General features: G+C 41.3%; 1 protein-coding gene across 1 annotated transcript in view; it reads left to right on the plus strand.

Annotated features, from left to right (window-relative positions):
- ATP8A2 (ATPase phospholipid transporting 8A2) overlaps positions 1-19,092 on the plus strand; it is a 1,954,943-nt gene that overhangs the window by 1,842,931 nt on the left and 92,920 nt on the right. The window contains exons 34-35 of the mRNA XM_069202231.1: positions 4,715-4,803; positions 15,060-15,164. Of these exons, the coding sequence (XP_069058332.1) occupies positions 4,715-4,803; positions 15,060-15,164 (194 nt within the window). The remainder of the gene's footprint in view (positions 1-4,714; positions 4,804-15,059; positions 15,165-19,092) is intronic.

Below are 19,092 nucleotides of genomic sequence, written 5' to 3' on the forward strand. Positions count from 1 at the left end.
AGATCTGTTTTCATACTGAGCAAACTGTCAATAAAAATGGCCAGATTCCTTTCCTCTTTTTTTGGATTAGGGGCTGTACCAAGCTCAGATGGCCACCATTCATCCGACCAGATAGTATTGGCTCTTCCAAACAGGATAATCTGTTTTATTCCTGTTTAGTTTGAGACAATTTTGCCTCATCTAAACGGACACATTTAGATAGTCAGAGAATGTAGCTTTGGTGGAATCTGAATTTTCAACAATCAATATTGGTATCGTAGTGTCATCAGCATATGATAAGACCTCTAATCCGAACTTCTGGACAATGAGGCCAGTGAAATGATATATATATATTAAAACGTGTGGGGCTAAGGGATGATTTCTGTAGTACTCCACATACTGAGGTGACAGATTTAGATCTGAACGGTGGAAGGTACATCGCCTGTATTCTGTGTGATAGTAAGGATTGAAAACAGACCAGAGCAATTGGAAAGATCCCTATACCATGCAGTCTTCTAATCATAATTGAAGGAAAGGCCACCTGAAAGGCTGCAGAGAGATTGAATAGGATAAGGGTAGCAGGTCTACCGCCCCAGACCAGGCTTCTCCAATGAGTAGCTCGTAAGCTACTGGTACCTCTCCGGCTATCTTAGAGTAGTTCTCCTGTGTGCAGCTCAGCCTACTAACTTGGAACATTTCCTTGGTTGAATTAACATATTGTACCAACACTGAAGAGTGGTTATTCAAGACAAAAATGTGTGTAATTTTGGAACTCCTAAGATGATGTTTGGAGAAAAATGATTAAATTACCAAAATAGTTTTCAAATCAGAATGATAAATCATGTGAGTTTGAAGAAGAGACTTATGCTAACATTATTACCTTGATGCCTTGAGCATTGTAGCTATGGCTGTTATCAATTACATATGTAAAGGGATTCCAAATTGACAAATACTTTCTAAAGTTCTTATTGCTGACCCTGCCGGATATACATAGGTGATCACTGCTGGTACTCTTGTATAGTGTATAATATATTATTGTCTGATGTGGTCATTATTACAAGGCTAACACTATTGTTAGCTCAGAATCATCGTCATTGAACATGAGTAGCTCTTGTTACAGAAAAGGTTGGAGAACCCTGCCCCAGACTGCGAAATTTCCAAGATGTCATCATCCTCCAGATACGAAGATAACTGTTAATTGACAATTCTTTCTAGTATCTTAGCTGGTAATAAAAGAAGAAGATATATTAGGCAATAGTCCAAATGGATGAGAGGGTAGGCTGAGGGCTTCTTAAGTAATGGCAACATATTAGCATGTTTCCAAGCTAGCAGGACCTTGGCTGTGGCGAGAAAGAGGTTAAAAAGCTTGTCTAAGCAAGCACTAAGCAAAGCAGGATAAGAAGAGACAACACGAGATGGACATTGGTTCTAAGGGGATCCGAGTGTTAGACTATATAATAAGTTCTGTGTCGCTAAGAGTTATATCTTTAATTGTCCTGCAAATTCTCTGAGCTGCTGCGTGTGGCTGCTCTTGTAAATGTGACAGGGAATGCAGCTTAGTTTGGAATTCAAAGTTATAAATGATTTTGATATTGTCCCGTAAAAAAATGGACAGTGTTTTGCTTAGTTCGAGAGAGGCAGGAATGGCACATTCACAGGCAGCAGAATGAGAGACTATTTTACAATTTTAAAGGACTCTTTTGCGGAAGAGGAACTTTTCTCAATTATTTCTGTATGAAAGTTTCTGTGTACTGAGCAAATATTCTTGTGGTAGATGTTGAGGCTGGCAGGCATGCCCGTTTCAGTCTTCTATAGTGTTGTATTATACAGTACACACCAAACCTGTCGCCTATACCAACATACCATCATTTAAATCTACACATTCCTATCATACCTACCATACTTAACCTACTTTACCTAATGTATCATGCCTACCACAACTAGCCTCCCATATTTTTTTATACCTACAATACTCAACTCCTCATACCTACCTACCAGACCAACTTGCTTTCCATATCAGCTGATCGCTTCTAACCTCTCATATCTCCCTCCCATTCCTATCTACTATACAAATATCATACTTAACCGCCTTTAAATAATCTAACATGCATGCCGTAGCCATTCTACTATACCTCCCATACCTACCTATCATACCTCACCTATGGGACCAAACCTACTTACCATACCGAACCTACTGTACCTGGGAAACCTAACTACCACACTTACTTAATAAAAATCGAATCTATTTAACTGAAGTTTTGCTAAAAGGGGCAAGTGATGTCTATCGGATCTCTAGAGGGCTTAAAGTATCACGGGTGTTACAGGAGCTTTATATTTAACTAGAGGAACCTCTAGTAACTAGATGAGGTATTGTAGCCTGCATCAATAAAGTGTTGATTGCAGCTCTTAAAGGGCATTAAAATGTGAATGCTATTGCTTTTCTGTAGTGAGAGTCATGGGCTTTGTCAATGCTTGTTTCTTTAGCTTTCAGCACTCCATGGGTGTGGATGTGTTTCTTCCTCTCTCGGTCTCTCCCCTATGTGCCACTTCCTCCTTCACATTCATGACCTCCGAGCCTTCAGTCACATCGATGCCACACTGTCTCCCTGGTGCTCCCTCACCCGGTGCTTCTCCCGCTCCTTGGTGCCCCACTCAGCTTTTTCTTTTAACCCAGCCCCCGTGCCCCTCCAGGCTTCTCCATTTCTCCCCTGACTCTCCCTGCTCATTACCATTTTTCGACAATTGTTGACTTGCACCTGCTGCGCAATTGCATTTCGGAGTCCCATTTTTTCATTTTATTTCAACGTTTTTAAAAACTTTTTAGGGGGGCCCAGCATCTGCAATTTGCTACCTGGTTGCTCCTTCAGCTAAATGCGCTTTGGCCATCTATTTTGTTTTTGTTGTTAACTTTACCACTCAAATATGAGCATCCACCATCTTGGAAGGTAAATTTTAAAACAAAATCAGTGACACATAAATGTGCATGCACGGTGACATATGCATGTGTATACATCATTGCACTAAGTGCTTTTTGTGATTTATTTATTTATTTTTTGCTGCTGCAGACAATTTTTTTTTTGCCAGTCGGTGCTTTTTAAAAGTACTGAGCTCTTATGGCTTGCCACGCAACCAAAGTGCATTAATATTGGGCTTAATTTCATATGTTGAACAATTGCATGTCAGAATACCTAGTACTCAATATCATTCCAGCATTATATTGCAGCACAAATATTGACAGCTTAAATGCTTAGACTGTAAGTACAAATTGGTGAGTAAAGTTTTACTATTCATATCTTCACATCTACGTCCCTTACAATATACATATTGTAAATATGGAGTTAGGTAAAGTAAACTTATACTGATCTACACAGACTTGTGGATATTTTGGTCATCCATATTTCTGCCACTATATTATGGTAGCACGACATTAGAGACTCGATATCCTAGTACCTTGCCACTAGCAAATTAGCTCCGGAGCTGACAACGCAGATGTTTGCATCTTGGGCAAGGCCGGACTGGGCGTATCGGGTATGGGGCATTTCCTCAGAAGGCTGGAAGGGTGGGGGCTGCTTTTGTTACTGGGGGGCCAGTTTAGCAGCAGTGCAGCAGTTTGAAAAGCACTGAAGAGTTCCTTGTATGTCCAGCAATTTTCAGGCAACAAAAAAAGTGCCAAAATAACTCTGGTGATTAATGTACCTGCCTGAGAGAGATCAGAGTTTTGTTTAGTGGCAGTTTTGACTCATTTAAGGTAGCGCAGAGGGTTAATATGCCTGCTGCAAAGAATGTGTACTATGGAGACCACAGAACAGTATTTTATGTGCAGTACACGGTGGGATACTGCTTTTGTCACAGAGATCATGTTGTTACTGTGCAGATATGAGAGACTTTGTTAGAGGGTGATCATGAGGGAATCATTGAAGAGCCCCAGTAAAGATAGCCGTATTCTGGTGCACTGTAAGGTAATTTACTATTCTTTAAAAAATAATACAATTGAATATAGAATGGAAAATGTGTTGTAGAATGCACCGTTCTTGTCATTTTCTCCAAATTGTCATTGGGGGGTGGCCAAGCTCTATTGATGTGGTCAGGCTCGCTCGCTATACACCCCATGGGGCTGGCCTGCCAACATTTGCCGGGCTGTTTTGAGTTCCCAGCCCGACCCTTTTCTTCGGCCTATACAGGATGTCTGTGGAAGACTGCTGGCGCTAATAGGCTGCTTGTTCCCTAATGAACAGCTCAATCCTTGAGAGAGTTCCTCATCCATGGACAGTCAGCGCCAGGGGCCAGGTGGCAGAGGCACCTGTGCCTGGAAAAGAAAAACAGGCCTGAGAGATCACAGGCAGGGTGACCTACAATTGCTTTACTGATTGGAATGTGTAGTTTTCCTGTGCTACCGTGGGTGGCAAGCCCCACAACCCTGCTGTCAGGCCACTGAGTGTATTTTTATCTCACAAGCATTAAACTCTTTCCATCTCATTGACAGTCGCACAATAGCGTGCAGAGTTTAACATTGAACAACCGATGCGTCCATGTTGGAGCACCTGCCCGCTCTGGAACCGGAAGCCGCGCGCTCGTGGCTGCGTTAATGCCGGCAGTGAAGTGGGCGGGGGTGCGAGGGGAGGCCTTGAAACATCTGCTAAAGTACTTGGAGAGCTGTCGCTTGCGATTCGTGCAGAAGTTAATCCTGGATTCTGGTGAGCGTAAAACAGACAAATGTATTTCTGTTTCTCTGCAGGCGGGAATGGTGCTGAAATGCGGATACTTCTGGCTCGGATTGCTGCTGGTGCCCACGGCATGCCTTATCAAGGACATCGCATGGCGAGCGTAAGTGTAAAATGACAAGCCAAATGCTGAACGATTCCTTGTCTGTATATAGGCACACATACACAACATGTACATACGACATATGTATCCGTGGTCAGGTCAATGACCCTAATGGAGTGTGTTTCTACTATTATATCTCCAAATGTGCTTTGATTCTGACATAGGTTATACACAGGGCCACTTAATTATGCTGCAGGAGAGGGTCAAATTATGCGTCAAGAAAATGTAAATTATGCGACATAATACGGCACATTTTCCGGAATTATTACTTCATTATTTATCCCTTTTACACTTGCTAATGTTGTGTGCGCTTAGGTTGCACCATATTAGTAGCAGTTTAACACCCAAACGTAGCAGTAACCAACCGAAAGGTGTCCAGTCAACCTTTGCAACGGGCCTTTCAATGCGCATCAACAAGTGTCACTGCTTTCTTAGTAACTTTTAAACCGTTTCAGCTAGAAACACTTTTTTTTGGTTCTATTCTGCAGATTATGCGGCAGCCGGTGGATTATGTGTCAAATACGGCAGAACAATAATTATGCGAAAAATTCTGCAGCCGCACAATCCCATAATTCTAGTTGCCCTGGTTATCCAGCGGACTTGAGCAAATATACAATCGCTTTTATATTTTTTGATACACTTTGCTTACAATTATCTAAAACGCACTATAGGGGCCAGTCTCCAAAAGGCAGTGGTCATCACAGGGCATGGTATTTGTGTGGCTTTGTCAGAGTTTACCAGCACTGTGAGAAAGGGTCCAGTCCCCAGGCTTTCGCTTTCTCTCCCACGCACACGCGATAAGCATTTTTCCAAAGGAGATGGATATTCATGGTTATTATCCTATAGCTGTTCATGCCACAATTTTGGCATTATTGAATGTTGTAAATAATAGGTTTTACATTGCCATAGTTTATGACTGTACTTTTGCTAGACTCAGAATGATGGATAGTTGGGTCAGCCTTTCAAGGATTTAAAGTTGAGGCCTTCAAGTCACTGCATATGTCTTGAGCGAGCACTCAGCTCACCAACAATCCTGCCGATACACGAGGTAAAAAACCTGCCCTAAATGAGAAAAGACTGTGCCTAATTTTGAGTAGCTTCACCAGGCATTGCAAAGTTATCAGCGAACTAAAAAATCAATTTTCTATGTATGTCTCAACTCATCCATATCTACAGAGGCCCGATCACCGATCCTGTAATATATTAAATACTATTCTGAGCTTGATCCCTGGCTAAGTAGGGGGAATGGCAATCTACAAAGGTTCTGCTCCTAGAAGGCCTGCTCTTCTCATCTTCGTTCCTGTGCAGACCCTCCTCAGTCAATGAGTAACCACCTCACTGATCGCAGGGGCTAGTGACTAAGCCAAAAATAGTCAATCAGGTCAACTGCAATTTTTTTATGTGGTGGAGAATTATGACCTTGGCATGATCAGCTTGCGGCTAGCTTATGTGTTACTACAGCCCCTCCTGAGACCCGGCTAAAGTGCAATTGTTTTTGACTCAACAAAGGATGAAGGCCATGTACGTAAGAAATGCAGATTAGGCAGGAACTGGGAACATGGTCTTAGTGGCAGGAGAACTAGATAATTAAAAAAGGCAAGTGGATTGCCTCATGACACTTGCTAAAACAAGTGAGTTTGTGGAGGCGACAGGAGATTTTGTTCATGCAGTCTCCAGGACCCAAGGGGGCCAATGGGCTGGCTCAATAAAGTAGCCAGTCATATTGAAGAATACTCAGACATAGAGTCCACTGGATCCCACTATTCACAAAGCAAGAAAGTCCTGTGAAACAATCTACTTACCAGCACATGCACACAAGCATAATGTGCTCCGTGCATGATGTAGTTAAAGGACCTCTGTTAGGAAAGACCCCACAAACCATTGTACAGTGGAAGATGATAGGCTGTCCTTCTGTAGGGAATCTGGCTCAGAGGCCGTGTCCCTCAAATATAGGTAAGGCTTCCACCACTTTTAGTCTCTTCTGGTTTGGGTAGAGGGGAAGACGGCACTTTAGGTGCTGTCTTTATATCGAACCCCCCATTGTGATGTCTCACAACTTTTAAATGGGGTCTCCTCAGTGAAGCTGCAAGATTGTCTAGCTTATCAAGGGATAACGGGCATATGGCTATCTGGAAATATACACATGCCAGCCAGAACAGCTTCCCAAGGTTTTGCAGATATTCATCCCAACGCAGGGTGAGCAGATGCACCCCTAGAATTGGGGACGGAGAACAACTGAGGACAATGGTCCATTCCTTAATTTGTAGAAAGTACTACATTTCAGTTTTGCAATTTGCAAAATGGAGGAGATGCAAGTAGGTCTCCAATTGTTTATTCACCCTTTCATATTTATGATGCCCTTGCATGCCTCCTGGTATGTTGATGACATTCCAATCAATGAATTTAAAAACAAAACATTAAAAATCATTTGGAAAAGGACTATGGCAAGGGCCATGGACAAATATGGTGCCTTTTAGACATGTTGTCACGTCATCAAGGTAGAGGGTACTCTGGGCAGTGGACATTGTGCCTGATGGCTACATTGCATGTCTTAGAGATGTGCCCAGTAGGTACTGTAGGAATGGATATTGTGTACTGGGTTTGGCAGATGACATCATGTTTGTGGAGGTGAACATACTTAACAAATTTCAGTGTTGTTTTAGGTTTTAGCTCCCATCAGAATATCTATTCATCTAAAGCCTTTTCAAGGAATTTTGATTCCCTGAAACACTCAAGTTGAAGAGACGATGTCTAAAACCCAACAACCTCTGAAGCTTATTGGTTATAGATATGTATGCTACCATAACACCCCCAATGCACTGTTTGACACACAAATTACATTATCGTTCACATCACAAAATATTTATGGCTGAAGACTAGTTATAGATCTTCAGCCATGATTTGTGGCCAGTACCCCTGACGTGGTACTCAGAGGACACAGCCTGTGACCGTGGCCTTCTGTCACTCCTAGTGCTAAGTGCACCTGCTCAGGCGAGATGTGAACAATCTTACTGCACTCCCAGGGCCCTCTGGTCAAAGCTTGTGGCTATGTCAGTAATCTTTATGCACAGCATGTGAACTATAGCCATTCCTTGGATTCAGTGATCTTTCCGCTAAGAATATAACTGCATGTAATGTGAAATAGAGAATTTGAGAGGAAAATGCCATGCCTCCTCTTACATAAGTAGATGAGTACATGAGTGGTGAATAACAAATGTACATTATTAGATATCTCATAATTAAATCTGTACTATTTTTTCATATACTTTTTAACATTCGTTTATATTTATTTATATTTGTAACAATTTTAAAAAACTGAATATAACTTAACATTATTTCCTAAGGGGTTTTATTTTAAGTCCCTACCTCCTTTATTTTCTCTGGGAGGGCATTGCAGTATCAGTAGTTGTCCATGTGTAGTGCTGGACTTACCACAAAAGTGGAAGTTACTACAAAAGAGTAAATTACTGCAAAAGTGTGGTTTGTGAATACCAAAAAGTAGTAAACATACTCAAAAGTATAAACTTACTCAAAAGTGTCAGTTACTTTTGAGAATCTGACCCATAGAGCTTGCCAATGCTTTTTTTATTTTAAGTTCTGGAAGGGCATATTTGTCTAATAAACTAGCATGTCTATATGGCTTTTCCATATGGCTTTTCCTTAAAGTCAGCCTTATCCAATAATTTTCTCATTTACTCAATAATTTTATTTGAATGCTACTTCCAATAAATAAATAAGTTGTTGTATTAAAAAAAACATGAAAGCTACTGTAGGGTTATTGTGGAAGTTCAGAACACATCTCCAGCTCCTACACGGTGAATTAACTAGGTTTCTTTGACAGAATAGTCAAATAACTTCAATCTGCCCTGATCCACCACTCCTTCTTATGATAGTCTGTCTCTCCCAAAAATATCTGTGAAAATTCCTGCTGTGATTCCGAATGCCGAAGATGAGAAAAAGGGATACACTCCTTAGATGAAAACTCTGCTATTCAAAATAGCAAAGAACACTTAATTTTGATCAAAACATCACAGTATGTGCATGTTTTTGTTTGTAAGTGTCTCAGTCAATAGTCGAGGTAAAGTTACTCAACCTGTGCACATCTACAAAAATGTACAATTGAGAATATAAACAATTGTAAAATATGTATCTTAGAGCAGGCAGGACAGCATACCCATGTTGGAGGAGGGTGTCGGTGTCAGGTGTTCAGTTTATGAATATTCAGTGAATTGCTTGTCTTTTCTTTTGTAGCACTGAGGTTCCCAACAGTCTCACAAGAATATTGCCAGGTGAAACCTCTGCACTCTGCTAGTCATTTTGCTCATTTAGCTTTACTAAGTCTTCTGTCAATACAATATCTAGTCATTTTGAAATCATATACTTTCCCAGCACTGACTGAGGTTGACAGCATTTATAATGTAATACACATTTTTTTTGGTGCACTTGGTGGAATGTGAAGTTGGCGTATGAGCTGTATCTTTGAAAGTAGTGTATATGATTTACCCTATGTAAGAAGCGTGCAAGTTACATAACATCCATACTTACTTTTGTGAAATTGACCTACATTTTGCCAGATGCCTGCTGCCTCAACAGCTTTTCTTCTTCCTTCTTTTAAAGCACAACATTTACCTGCCTTCAGGAACATGGACCAGTCTCCTCCTCGTCCTGTGTTTTTATCTGTTGGTTTCCAGACACCCTATGGACATGGACAAGGAGGGAGCTCTGTCAGATAATCTAATATTCAGTATTCCTAGTGGCCATTTTAAGTTGTGTAACAAGCTGGGTGCAATTACAGTTGGCACCAAAACGGCTTCCCTCTTCCATCCAATGTGTTATTCTCACCTATAGGTGGATAGTCAATAAGGTGTTTCTAGCATCAGGCGGGAAAGCACTAACAGCACTCGGCACTTTGTGTTCACTTTTAGCCTTCTACTTCAAGTCAGGAGTTTTGTATACAACTAGTTTTTAACTTTTAATATATTTAGGGTAGTAACAACGGTTTTATTGATTATAGAACTTTTTTATTATTATATTGATGATATGCGATCTTAACACCTCGAAAATGTAAATACTATTGCAATGGTTTTAATTAATCATGCAAATAAAGATTAACTTACCTTAAATAAGGTGTTTCTCAAAAACATCTGGGCTGCTTGGAAGTGTGCAAATGCAGAGACTAGCACATGCACCATGGGGTGATCACATAATTCAGGTGCATGGATTCCTACAGGGCATGCGGTAGGCACAAATAGTCAGAAAGCAAGAATCTTAGAAGATACTTGCAAGGTCAACCGTAATGAATTTTTGCTCAAATTGTGTGTTAAAACGTTCAGTAGGGGAAACCGAGCAGTAAAATTGGAAGAGGGGAGTTGAAGCGAATGGATGAGTTTTTGTCATCTGAAATGAGCACAGAGATTGCCCCCCGGGTGCTGATGAGCTCAAGTGTGGAAATGCAGCAGATGATCAATAGCTATGATTGCAGTTTTAGCCCTGGGGAAGAGAAAGAAAGAAAGTAGTTGCCACATTGATCAGCATTGGGAGCCCCTCAGATTGCCTACATCACTTCAAGAGATGGCCAGTGTGGATGATTTATTGACTATAGACGCGTGTCCGACAGCATTCAGCATATGAGCCCATAGACCCTTCAGCACAATAATGTTAAAAGAATGAAAGGCCCTGAAGAAAATAACAATACCTTGATTGATACTGACAGTGAGACCAGCAGGGCATGCAGGTAGTGACATGGTAGGGGATGTGCTGCTCAGTTTGTTCAGAAATTCTACTTTAGGCACAGAGGATACACCTCTACAGGATATTGTACATAAAGGTAGATTCTGCACTTAAGAAAGTATATGCATGTGGAAATCTTCACAACATACGCCCAGGCACTTCATGACCCACTGATGAAACAAGATTATTGTTTTGGAATATTGTCTACGATTGAGTAACAGGAATTTGTCCTCTCAGGTGTTGTTTTTGATTTAATGCAGCCTTCAGCATTGACAGGGTGGAATCTTGATATCTCAGAATAATGGTATGGCTCTGAGTACCTTTTGAAGGGAAAAAGCTCTTTGGTCCTAAGATTATTAAGACAGTGTTAGACAAACAGGAATAAACCACAGCGGACCTTGTACACACCGATCTAATAAAATAATTGTTTCCCAAGAGATCCTTATATAGTCCTTGTGGAAAAGAGCATTCTTGCCGTTTACCTGATCTCTTCAGATTTCTTGCTTTTATTGGACTTGATGTACTAGAATATTTGGACTCTGGGAAACTGCTGAGCACTTTCCACTGCATACCTCTGATGCTTAAGCATGGTGAAAGATTGGCTAAACACAATTGCCATGTTTATATTTTCAAGAAAGGCCACAGTAATAATGTGCAGGAACTGCACCAGTGGCATACAAGTTAAGTGTTACATGTGGGCTCAGTGTAAATTGATACTACAAACAAGAGCGACTTTAAAAGCATGACTAGAACCCTGCCACTGAAGTCTCAAATTGCTGTGAAAAAAGCTACAACAAACATATAGAAGGAAAACATTTTAGACATGTTTGAAAGCCTACTTTATACATTTCTAAGTTACCTACAAGTAGTGCCTTAAAATCTACAAGGTATGGCTGTATCATATACAAAAGACACATGTCTGATATTTAAATAGGTATGTCCCTCCAGTGGCAGGTTACAAAGGCTCTCTTTGATTCCATAGGAGGTGGTAATCTTTTTCCTATGCGACACGGCTACTTCAGAATAACAGTACAATTTTCTTGAGATGGGTTGAGAAATAACTCCAGATATTATCCACACATAATTTAGTTTCATTACTAAGCATAGCTTTTTGCTAGGTATGCTGTTCAGGTTTTCAATTCTCCTGTCCTGTGACATTAATTAACTCTTAAATGAGATGTGAAATACATTTCCTGTGAATGAAAAAACAAGCTAGTACGCTCATGGGTCAAACCAGCTGGCTACCTATAGCTTAAAGGAGATACATTTAAAGAGAAGTGGATCTTGGAAGAAAATCCAGCTGCCTAATTGGAACTGTGCTGGAAGACCTGAATGATGAAAGTGGTTGAGCCTACCTTCCACTGCTGTCTGTAACTTGGTCCCCTAGAAGCTAACCTTAGCAGTCTATGGGTATTATTATTGCTCAAGAGGATGGTATCTAGTATGTGGAGAAATTATGACTCTTTGATGTAGCTTAAAGGATGCAGAAAGTAAGAAATCTCTTCCACCCCAGATTTGTGGCTAAAATCTCTCCCCCAGAGCAGAGGGAACATCATATGCATTGAATATGCCATTCTGGAAATTAACTTACACTACCCATTTCCTTTTAGCCCCTATGAGGCAGAACAGCGCTGGTACTTGCTCTTATGTAAGAAGGTGGCCCTTGGTAGCCACTTTTTGATAATGCACATAGACGAATATTGAGTTTTATAGTCTCAATAATACTGAAAATCTATGCTCTCTTTATCTAGTGGAGTAGAACTCCTAGAACCGCCAATGTCATTATACTTACAATGCATCTTTTTACTCTAAATATGCCAGAGCTTTTCCATCATTGCTTTATACTACAGACACAATATAATAAGTATCATTCATCTTTCAACCACCTCAATCGTTTGGCTTTCCTACCACCCTAGCCAATAAGGAAATAAAATCTGGGTGCTAAACTGGGATACTGAATTAAACTATGTGATTTGCGCTTTGGTTCATATGCTGCTGAACAGCCTTCTATAGCGTACCTTTCATTGATCAGAATCCACCTTTAAAAAATGTTTGTGTCAGGAGATCAAGCATGGGTGTGGGGCAGGAATGGTGACAAGATTAACTGGAAGCTTTTGGAGTACACTACTTAATGGATGGTCAGTATGTACTTTATTCAAAGGGGAAGTGTTGGGTAGTGTCATAATATGAGTTATGTGTTTGCTTGGAGGAACTGGGAACCAAACCACTAACTATGGGTATGTGTGGGGACGGGTTATATAAAAGTGGCATACAAATTCGGCATAAATAGCAATTATGTGTTGCAAAGTTTATTTTTAGATGAAATTTGATAATACATGTCACAACATCCCAGTGCATACTGTACTGTCATTACATATGTATAGCAGTTACTGCCCCTGATGATTCATTGAAGCACTTTACTCCGGGTAACACGCTGCTCTGGTACCTAAGCTTAGTCTAATTTTTTGGTGGTTATTGGCATTAGATGTGTCCACTCAAGCAAACCATTCCTTTCATTCTCTTCAATTTCTTTCTATACATTCATTTCTAGACTGTCCTAATTATGTCTCAGAATGGACGCCTGCTGATATTTCGAGTTTGAATAGCACCATTCCACAGACCTTAATTGAATCACCTAACAATCAGATATGGTACAGTATCTGGCCACTCCTTACCACAAAGAGTCTGCCATAATTTACTAAATTGGCTCATTTGTAGTAATTGATAGTGCTGTAGCTATTCCTTCACAGAATTCCGCTTTAGACAGGGTGAATAGATCTTTTCACCCAGCATAAGGGTGTGGAGACAGAGACCTCAATTACACAACATGTCAGTTTAGAATGACAGTATGATCAATGTGGCCACACAAGGAAAACTCCAGTCTGAAACAAAGTCCAAGGGTGTGTATTACAGATTAAAATTCAGAGTAACACAGATAATTCTCAAAACCACTGTAAAGGTACAGAATCATGATAAGTTGCCCAAACCTCCTAAAGAAGTTTCAAACAAACTAAAATCAATTACTGTTACACATAACAGCAATTAGAACATTTGGAAAGGCGTAAACAAACTCTGCCTAATTCTGTTAATCATTTAACAGTTTAAATGCTACAATGTAATAACCTTGGCAAGGGGATAACCCTACGAATTAGCAAATCCATGTAACATGTGCTGGGTTAAACACATGTGGGCAAAAAGCATAAAAGGGACGAAAAGAATTTGGAAAAACAAATCTAGGGCAACAAATTAATAACCAAAATGTACAAAAAGATAAAAGGAATAGGGGAAGGGGAAGGAATCAGCATTTCAGAAGCTCGGTCAAGAGTTTTCTTCTCTGGGTCAAGGGAATAATCTTGAAGTCCCAACAAGGCATTTCAAAGGGGCAAGAGTAGAGAGGGCTGCAACTCTCAGAGTCCAAGGGGTTCAGCTCCTAAAGGTAAGGCAAGAAGAATGCTGCAAATCCAACGGGGGAATGATATACAAAAGTTCATAGTGCAAGCGAAGGTGTAAATATCCAATGGAAATAGGCCATACAACGTGGACTGCAACATTGCCAAAAGTTCTCATTACAAACAGGTAGAGAATATTCCATCTAGGCTCATCTGTATGAATTGCAACAAAACCTACTCTACAGTTCCTGAATGTACTGTACTCAAGGTTTGGCTCCCAGGCTCACTATGTTTAAAACATTAGAACATCTATTACCTAGCTAACATTCTCATGAGAATTAAATTTGAAAGAAAAATACATGTTAGCAAGAATGTCAAAACATTTTCTGCACTGTCAGGAATTAGGGCCTTGCCGGCCTCACTTAGGCCAAACAAAGTGAATTAAAATGGCACATTCAGTTATGCAAATGAAGCACATTTAACATTCAAATTATGAGTCCAACATTGATAAACTTTGTGAGCGTTCATGTTACAACAGATTTAAAACAAAATAACTCTGTTAACCCATTCACGTAACTATGGCACTGAACCACAAAATTTCAACTTTTGCATTTCACATTCTAAACATTTCTCATTCGAAAATCATTAGCGTATTAGTGCACACTATTAATTAACATGATAAAGAACAACAGGGCAACAAATTAATCTGTTAAACATATGTTTTTATGGCTATACCACATACTTTTCAGTGACCTATTTACAGTGAATGCACATTAATATGACTCCCAGTGAACCACTTTACAACAAAACTAATAGTGCCTTGATTAACAAAATGCGTAAATTGTCACGTATAGATGATCATGTTGATGATGGGGTAATAGTAACATTTCTGCTACATGAGTAGCATGGTCATGTGCATAATCTGTGTCGGCCTAAATCCTTGTCCCGTCTAATTACCTATTGCATGAGATAGAGTAATGTCTAATCCTCTGAAAAGCAGTGGTAATAATACTTTCCCTACAAATTTCATCTCTACTAGTGGATTCCTGGCTTGTGGAATTACTACTGAAAAATAAATCCACTTATGTTGGGGCATGAATCTGCACAAATCATTTGGTTTTTCATTTTTTTTTTCAGGGCCATGCATACCTACCGCAAGACTTTACTGGAACAGGTTCAGGAGGTGGAAACCAAGTCAAAAGGGATGGGTAAAGCTGGGCTGCGTGATTCTAACGGAAAGAGGTATGTGTCAAGTTTACCCATAACCAAATATATATTAAGGCTTTCACTCACATGTGCACACTCACATGATCATGTGTTGTTGCTGAAAGCCTCCCCTTGCTTTTTGGAACTGTCAATACGAAATTCCTTCTGAACTGGCACTCTACAAATACAACTGTTTGTAGTGTTCCACAAAATTCCAAGTTCAATGAAAGTGACCTGCAGTAGCATGAACATTACACTGTTCTTACAGCCACGGGGAGCAGGTGACTGGTGTGTGAACACTGTGGGGCATATTTATACTCCATTTGTGCCAAATTTGCATCTTTTTTTTACGCGAATTTGGCGCAAAACTAACTCCATATATATATTTTGACGTTAGACATGATTAACGTCAACATATTGGAGTTTGCACCATTTTTTAGATGTGTAACCCTACCTTATGTCAATGAGAAGCAAGGTAGGTGTTCCCATCGAAAAAATGGTGCTAACGCCACAGCCCCATACTTATCCCCCTGTGCTAAAATGACGCACGGGTGGGAGGAGGGGTGTACTATTATTTAACGCCTGGGTCAGATCAGGCATTAGGGGACCTGTGGACCCATTTCCATGGTTAAACACCATGGAATGGGTCCACAGGTGCCCTCCTCAAGCCCCAGGAACACCCTCACCCCCACCAGAGGCACATCGGAGAATGGGGGACCCAATCCCTGGTAAGTAGGGTAAGTATAGGTAAGTATTTTTTTGTTTTAAATTAAAGTGGAATCCGGGGCCCAACTTGGGGCCCCATGCATGGCACAAGGTGCAATGGCATTGCCCTGGGGACACTGGTCCCCTGTGCTGGCCATTGGGGGGGTGCATGACTCCTGTCTTTTCTAAGACAGGAGTCATGTGGTATGAATGGTTTTGCTTCAGAAAATGACACTAGGCTGGTTAGAGGCATGTTTTTTTTTTGTCTCTAACCACACTAGCGTAATTCTTTGGTGCAAAACCCCTTCTCCCACGCCACCACCCCCACCTGGCTAATGTCATTTTTTCTTTTGCTAGCCTACCATTTGCACCGGCTAACGCCATTTCATAAATAAGGCACCCGGCTGGCGCTCAGGAATGGCGCAAGCTGGTGCTAAACCTTTTGATGCAAAACTGCGTTAGTGCATGTTTTGCATCAGAAAGTATAAATATGCCCATGTGTTTTATGATGATCCACTGGAGATGCTGCCTTTCAAATTCAATAAATTAACAGCACACACATAGGTGTTATGTCAGTGTTTTAAATGTACTGTACCTGATAGTTGAACCTGGCTCGCTTCAGTAGTTTATATTGTAGAGCATGTGTTTACATCCTCATGTTTTGTATATGATGGCTTTCAAGTGATATGTTTTGTTTTTGTTTCATGTTGTTTTTTCACTACAATTGTTTCATCTGTATTCTCCCATGCAGATCTGCTTCATTTTCACCACGTTTGCATGGAGCTGATGTAAGAACTGTGCCCCGTGCACACCACCCGCATATTCCCCATTCTCTGTCCTCCCACACACACACACCTAGTTTCCTCTCTTTCTGCTTACCTAATTCCACCCAGGTTCTCTGGGTTGCTCGTCTGTGACTTAGATACGGGTGGAGTGCCTCACTCGACTAGAGGATGCTGTGTTGTCTTGTGCTGTGGCCTCCAGAGTGCTTCCATTAAATCACTTCCTTGTTTTGAGACCTTGGCTACATCCCACTTGCTCATACTGTGCATGTTCTTTGAGGAGTTGGGTTGGGGGGCATGGATTGAGTGCAGTGTTGGGGTTTTACTCCACATCTGTTGTAGACCGTGGGCCTCATTTACAACAAACTGGTGCATCGATCACGATACACCAGTTTGCTTGTGTCGCTCCGCACCCTCTAACAACACCATGGTAGTACTGTATTCACAATACAGCGCACAATGGCACTCGTTAGCACAGCTGCATCAGAATTTCTGACTCAGTTGTGGCGCTTTGCTGGATTAGAGTCAAAAATATTGACACTATACTAGCAAGGCTTGGGGAGGCCCATTTCAAACAGCCTAGTGTCACTTTAGTGCCTGCCCTTGAACAGGCGTTAAAAAATTACGCTAGAATGACGTAGTGAATTCTTGTAGATTTCACTGTGCCATTTCTGTAGGCCTCCTAGCGGGGGAACGCCTCCCTTGCATACATTATACCTGGCGCAGGTAAAATGTGGGGCAAGGGTTTGCAAACTGGGCTTGTAAATGAGCCCCCCTGTGTCTGTTTTCTTTTTCGTTGTAAATCGGAGCCATACACGGGAAGTGTTAGCGCTATTCTATTGCACGTGTCTGTGTTCATAACTGCTGGACCTACAATGCCTCCTATGGCGCGCCTGCTGACCCCGGAACTGTATAGTTGGTTGATTACAATCGATGCTGATGGGCGTTCCAAAAGTGCAACGGGTGCTAATGCAAGGAACTATAAGGGCGCATTTAACTCGGTCGGGTCGTGAAAGACAGGAAAAAAACAGGCCCTCGTGGCCTCGGTGTCACTGAACCCGCTACACTTATGATAGCTAGGCCCTTGGGTGGGGGCGCAGGATAGTTCTAGTTCTGCTTAGTCACGTGGGGTGATTGTATAACAGGATCTGTTGGTGTTACGGGGGTAAACACACCTGCCTGCCGAGGGCTCCACCATGCCATGCCGTGAGATGGATTCCCATGTGAGACACGGCGCTGTCACAGGATAAAAAGAGAGATTTTTGTTTGTAAAGAAATACAAGTTCCAGTTACTTACAACAGGGCGGTGCTCGAAGGCATAAGATGCACAAAGGCCTCTAATTTCGACAAAAGCCTGTAAAGACCTGTAATTACACGGCAGTGGTGGGCAAAATACACCATCTTCACGTGCTGACGCGTTCCTGCAGCTCGGCGGCACAATGTGTCTGCGCTGCCGGTGTTTGATGCAGAGCTGGCGGGGAGCCGCTTTTCTAAAGGATGAAAGGGCGCAGGCTTGCTTTGTGTGTCCTTTCTCTGTGCACCGGGGACATTACAAGACGGGTTTAATGTTAGTCTTTTTTTAGTTGCTCAAACCAAACACAGCTAAAAGATGTGACCATCTCTCGGTTTTGTTTGTTGACTGAAAAGTGCATTTCAGTTTCTTTCTCTGGGGATTGTGGGCGTGGGTGCGGATTTGAGACAGATGGTAGGCAGGTATTGATGTAAAGCAAAAGTAAATGTTTTTAGACGCAAATGATTGGAGAACTATTCACAGTTAAACGCAAGGCACATAGTTTCAGGTTTTATACATATTTTTTCCTATTATTCACTGACTACACCCACAAACGATCTTCAAAACATGAAGGTTGCTTTTGACTAATATTGCATGCCTTTTTTTAAATTTCCCGTGTAGAAAAGCAAGTATATTGTTCGCTATGGTAATCAACTATCCACCGGGCAAGGTCCAGATTGGCAGCTCGGATAGTCTTTCATTTAAGTGCTACTTGTGACTTCCAAACTTCTGGTGTTTTTTTCTCTTTTAGTAAGAGGAGCTGGGTAACTCGTCTCCTCCCTGAGAATGTCATTTGCTTTTCACGTTTAGTCTCCCAGTGAATGCAGATGCCTATCACCTACCCAATTCAAGGGCCCTGACCCTGCCGGTGACCAGTAAGCTGACATGAGGACCTGGTTACTCAATAGCCTCGAGAGCGCATAAAGGGCGCAGTAATGGAGATCCGACTCAAAACACTCCCTGTGAAATCCAATGCTGTTCGCGTTCCCACTCCAAAGAGGCCAGAGCACAGCTCGGAGCTCGGCTGAGTACCCGTCCACAATAAACGACTTATAAAATGTTGCTCGCCTTATGGATGTAACATGATTTGTGAAAAATATCTTAGTGAAAATAACATGATTTCTAGATGAGAATCCATGAGTAGCCTAACTATAAAATCTATATTTTTAAAAATAAAATAGTGTTA

This window comes from Pleurodeles waltl, chromosome 8 (assembly GCF_031143425.1).
Source record: "Pleurodeles waltl isolate 20211129_DDA chromosome 8, aPleWal1.hap1.20221129, whole genome shotgun sequence".
NCBI classification, from domain to species: Eukaryota; Metazoa; Chordata; class Amphibia; order Caudata; family Salamandridae; genus Pleurodeles; species Pleurodeles waltl.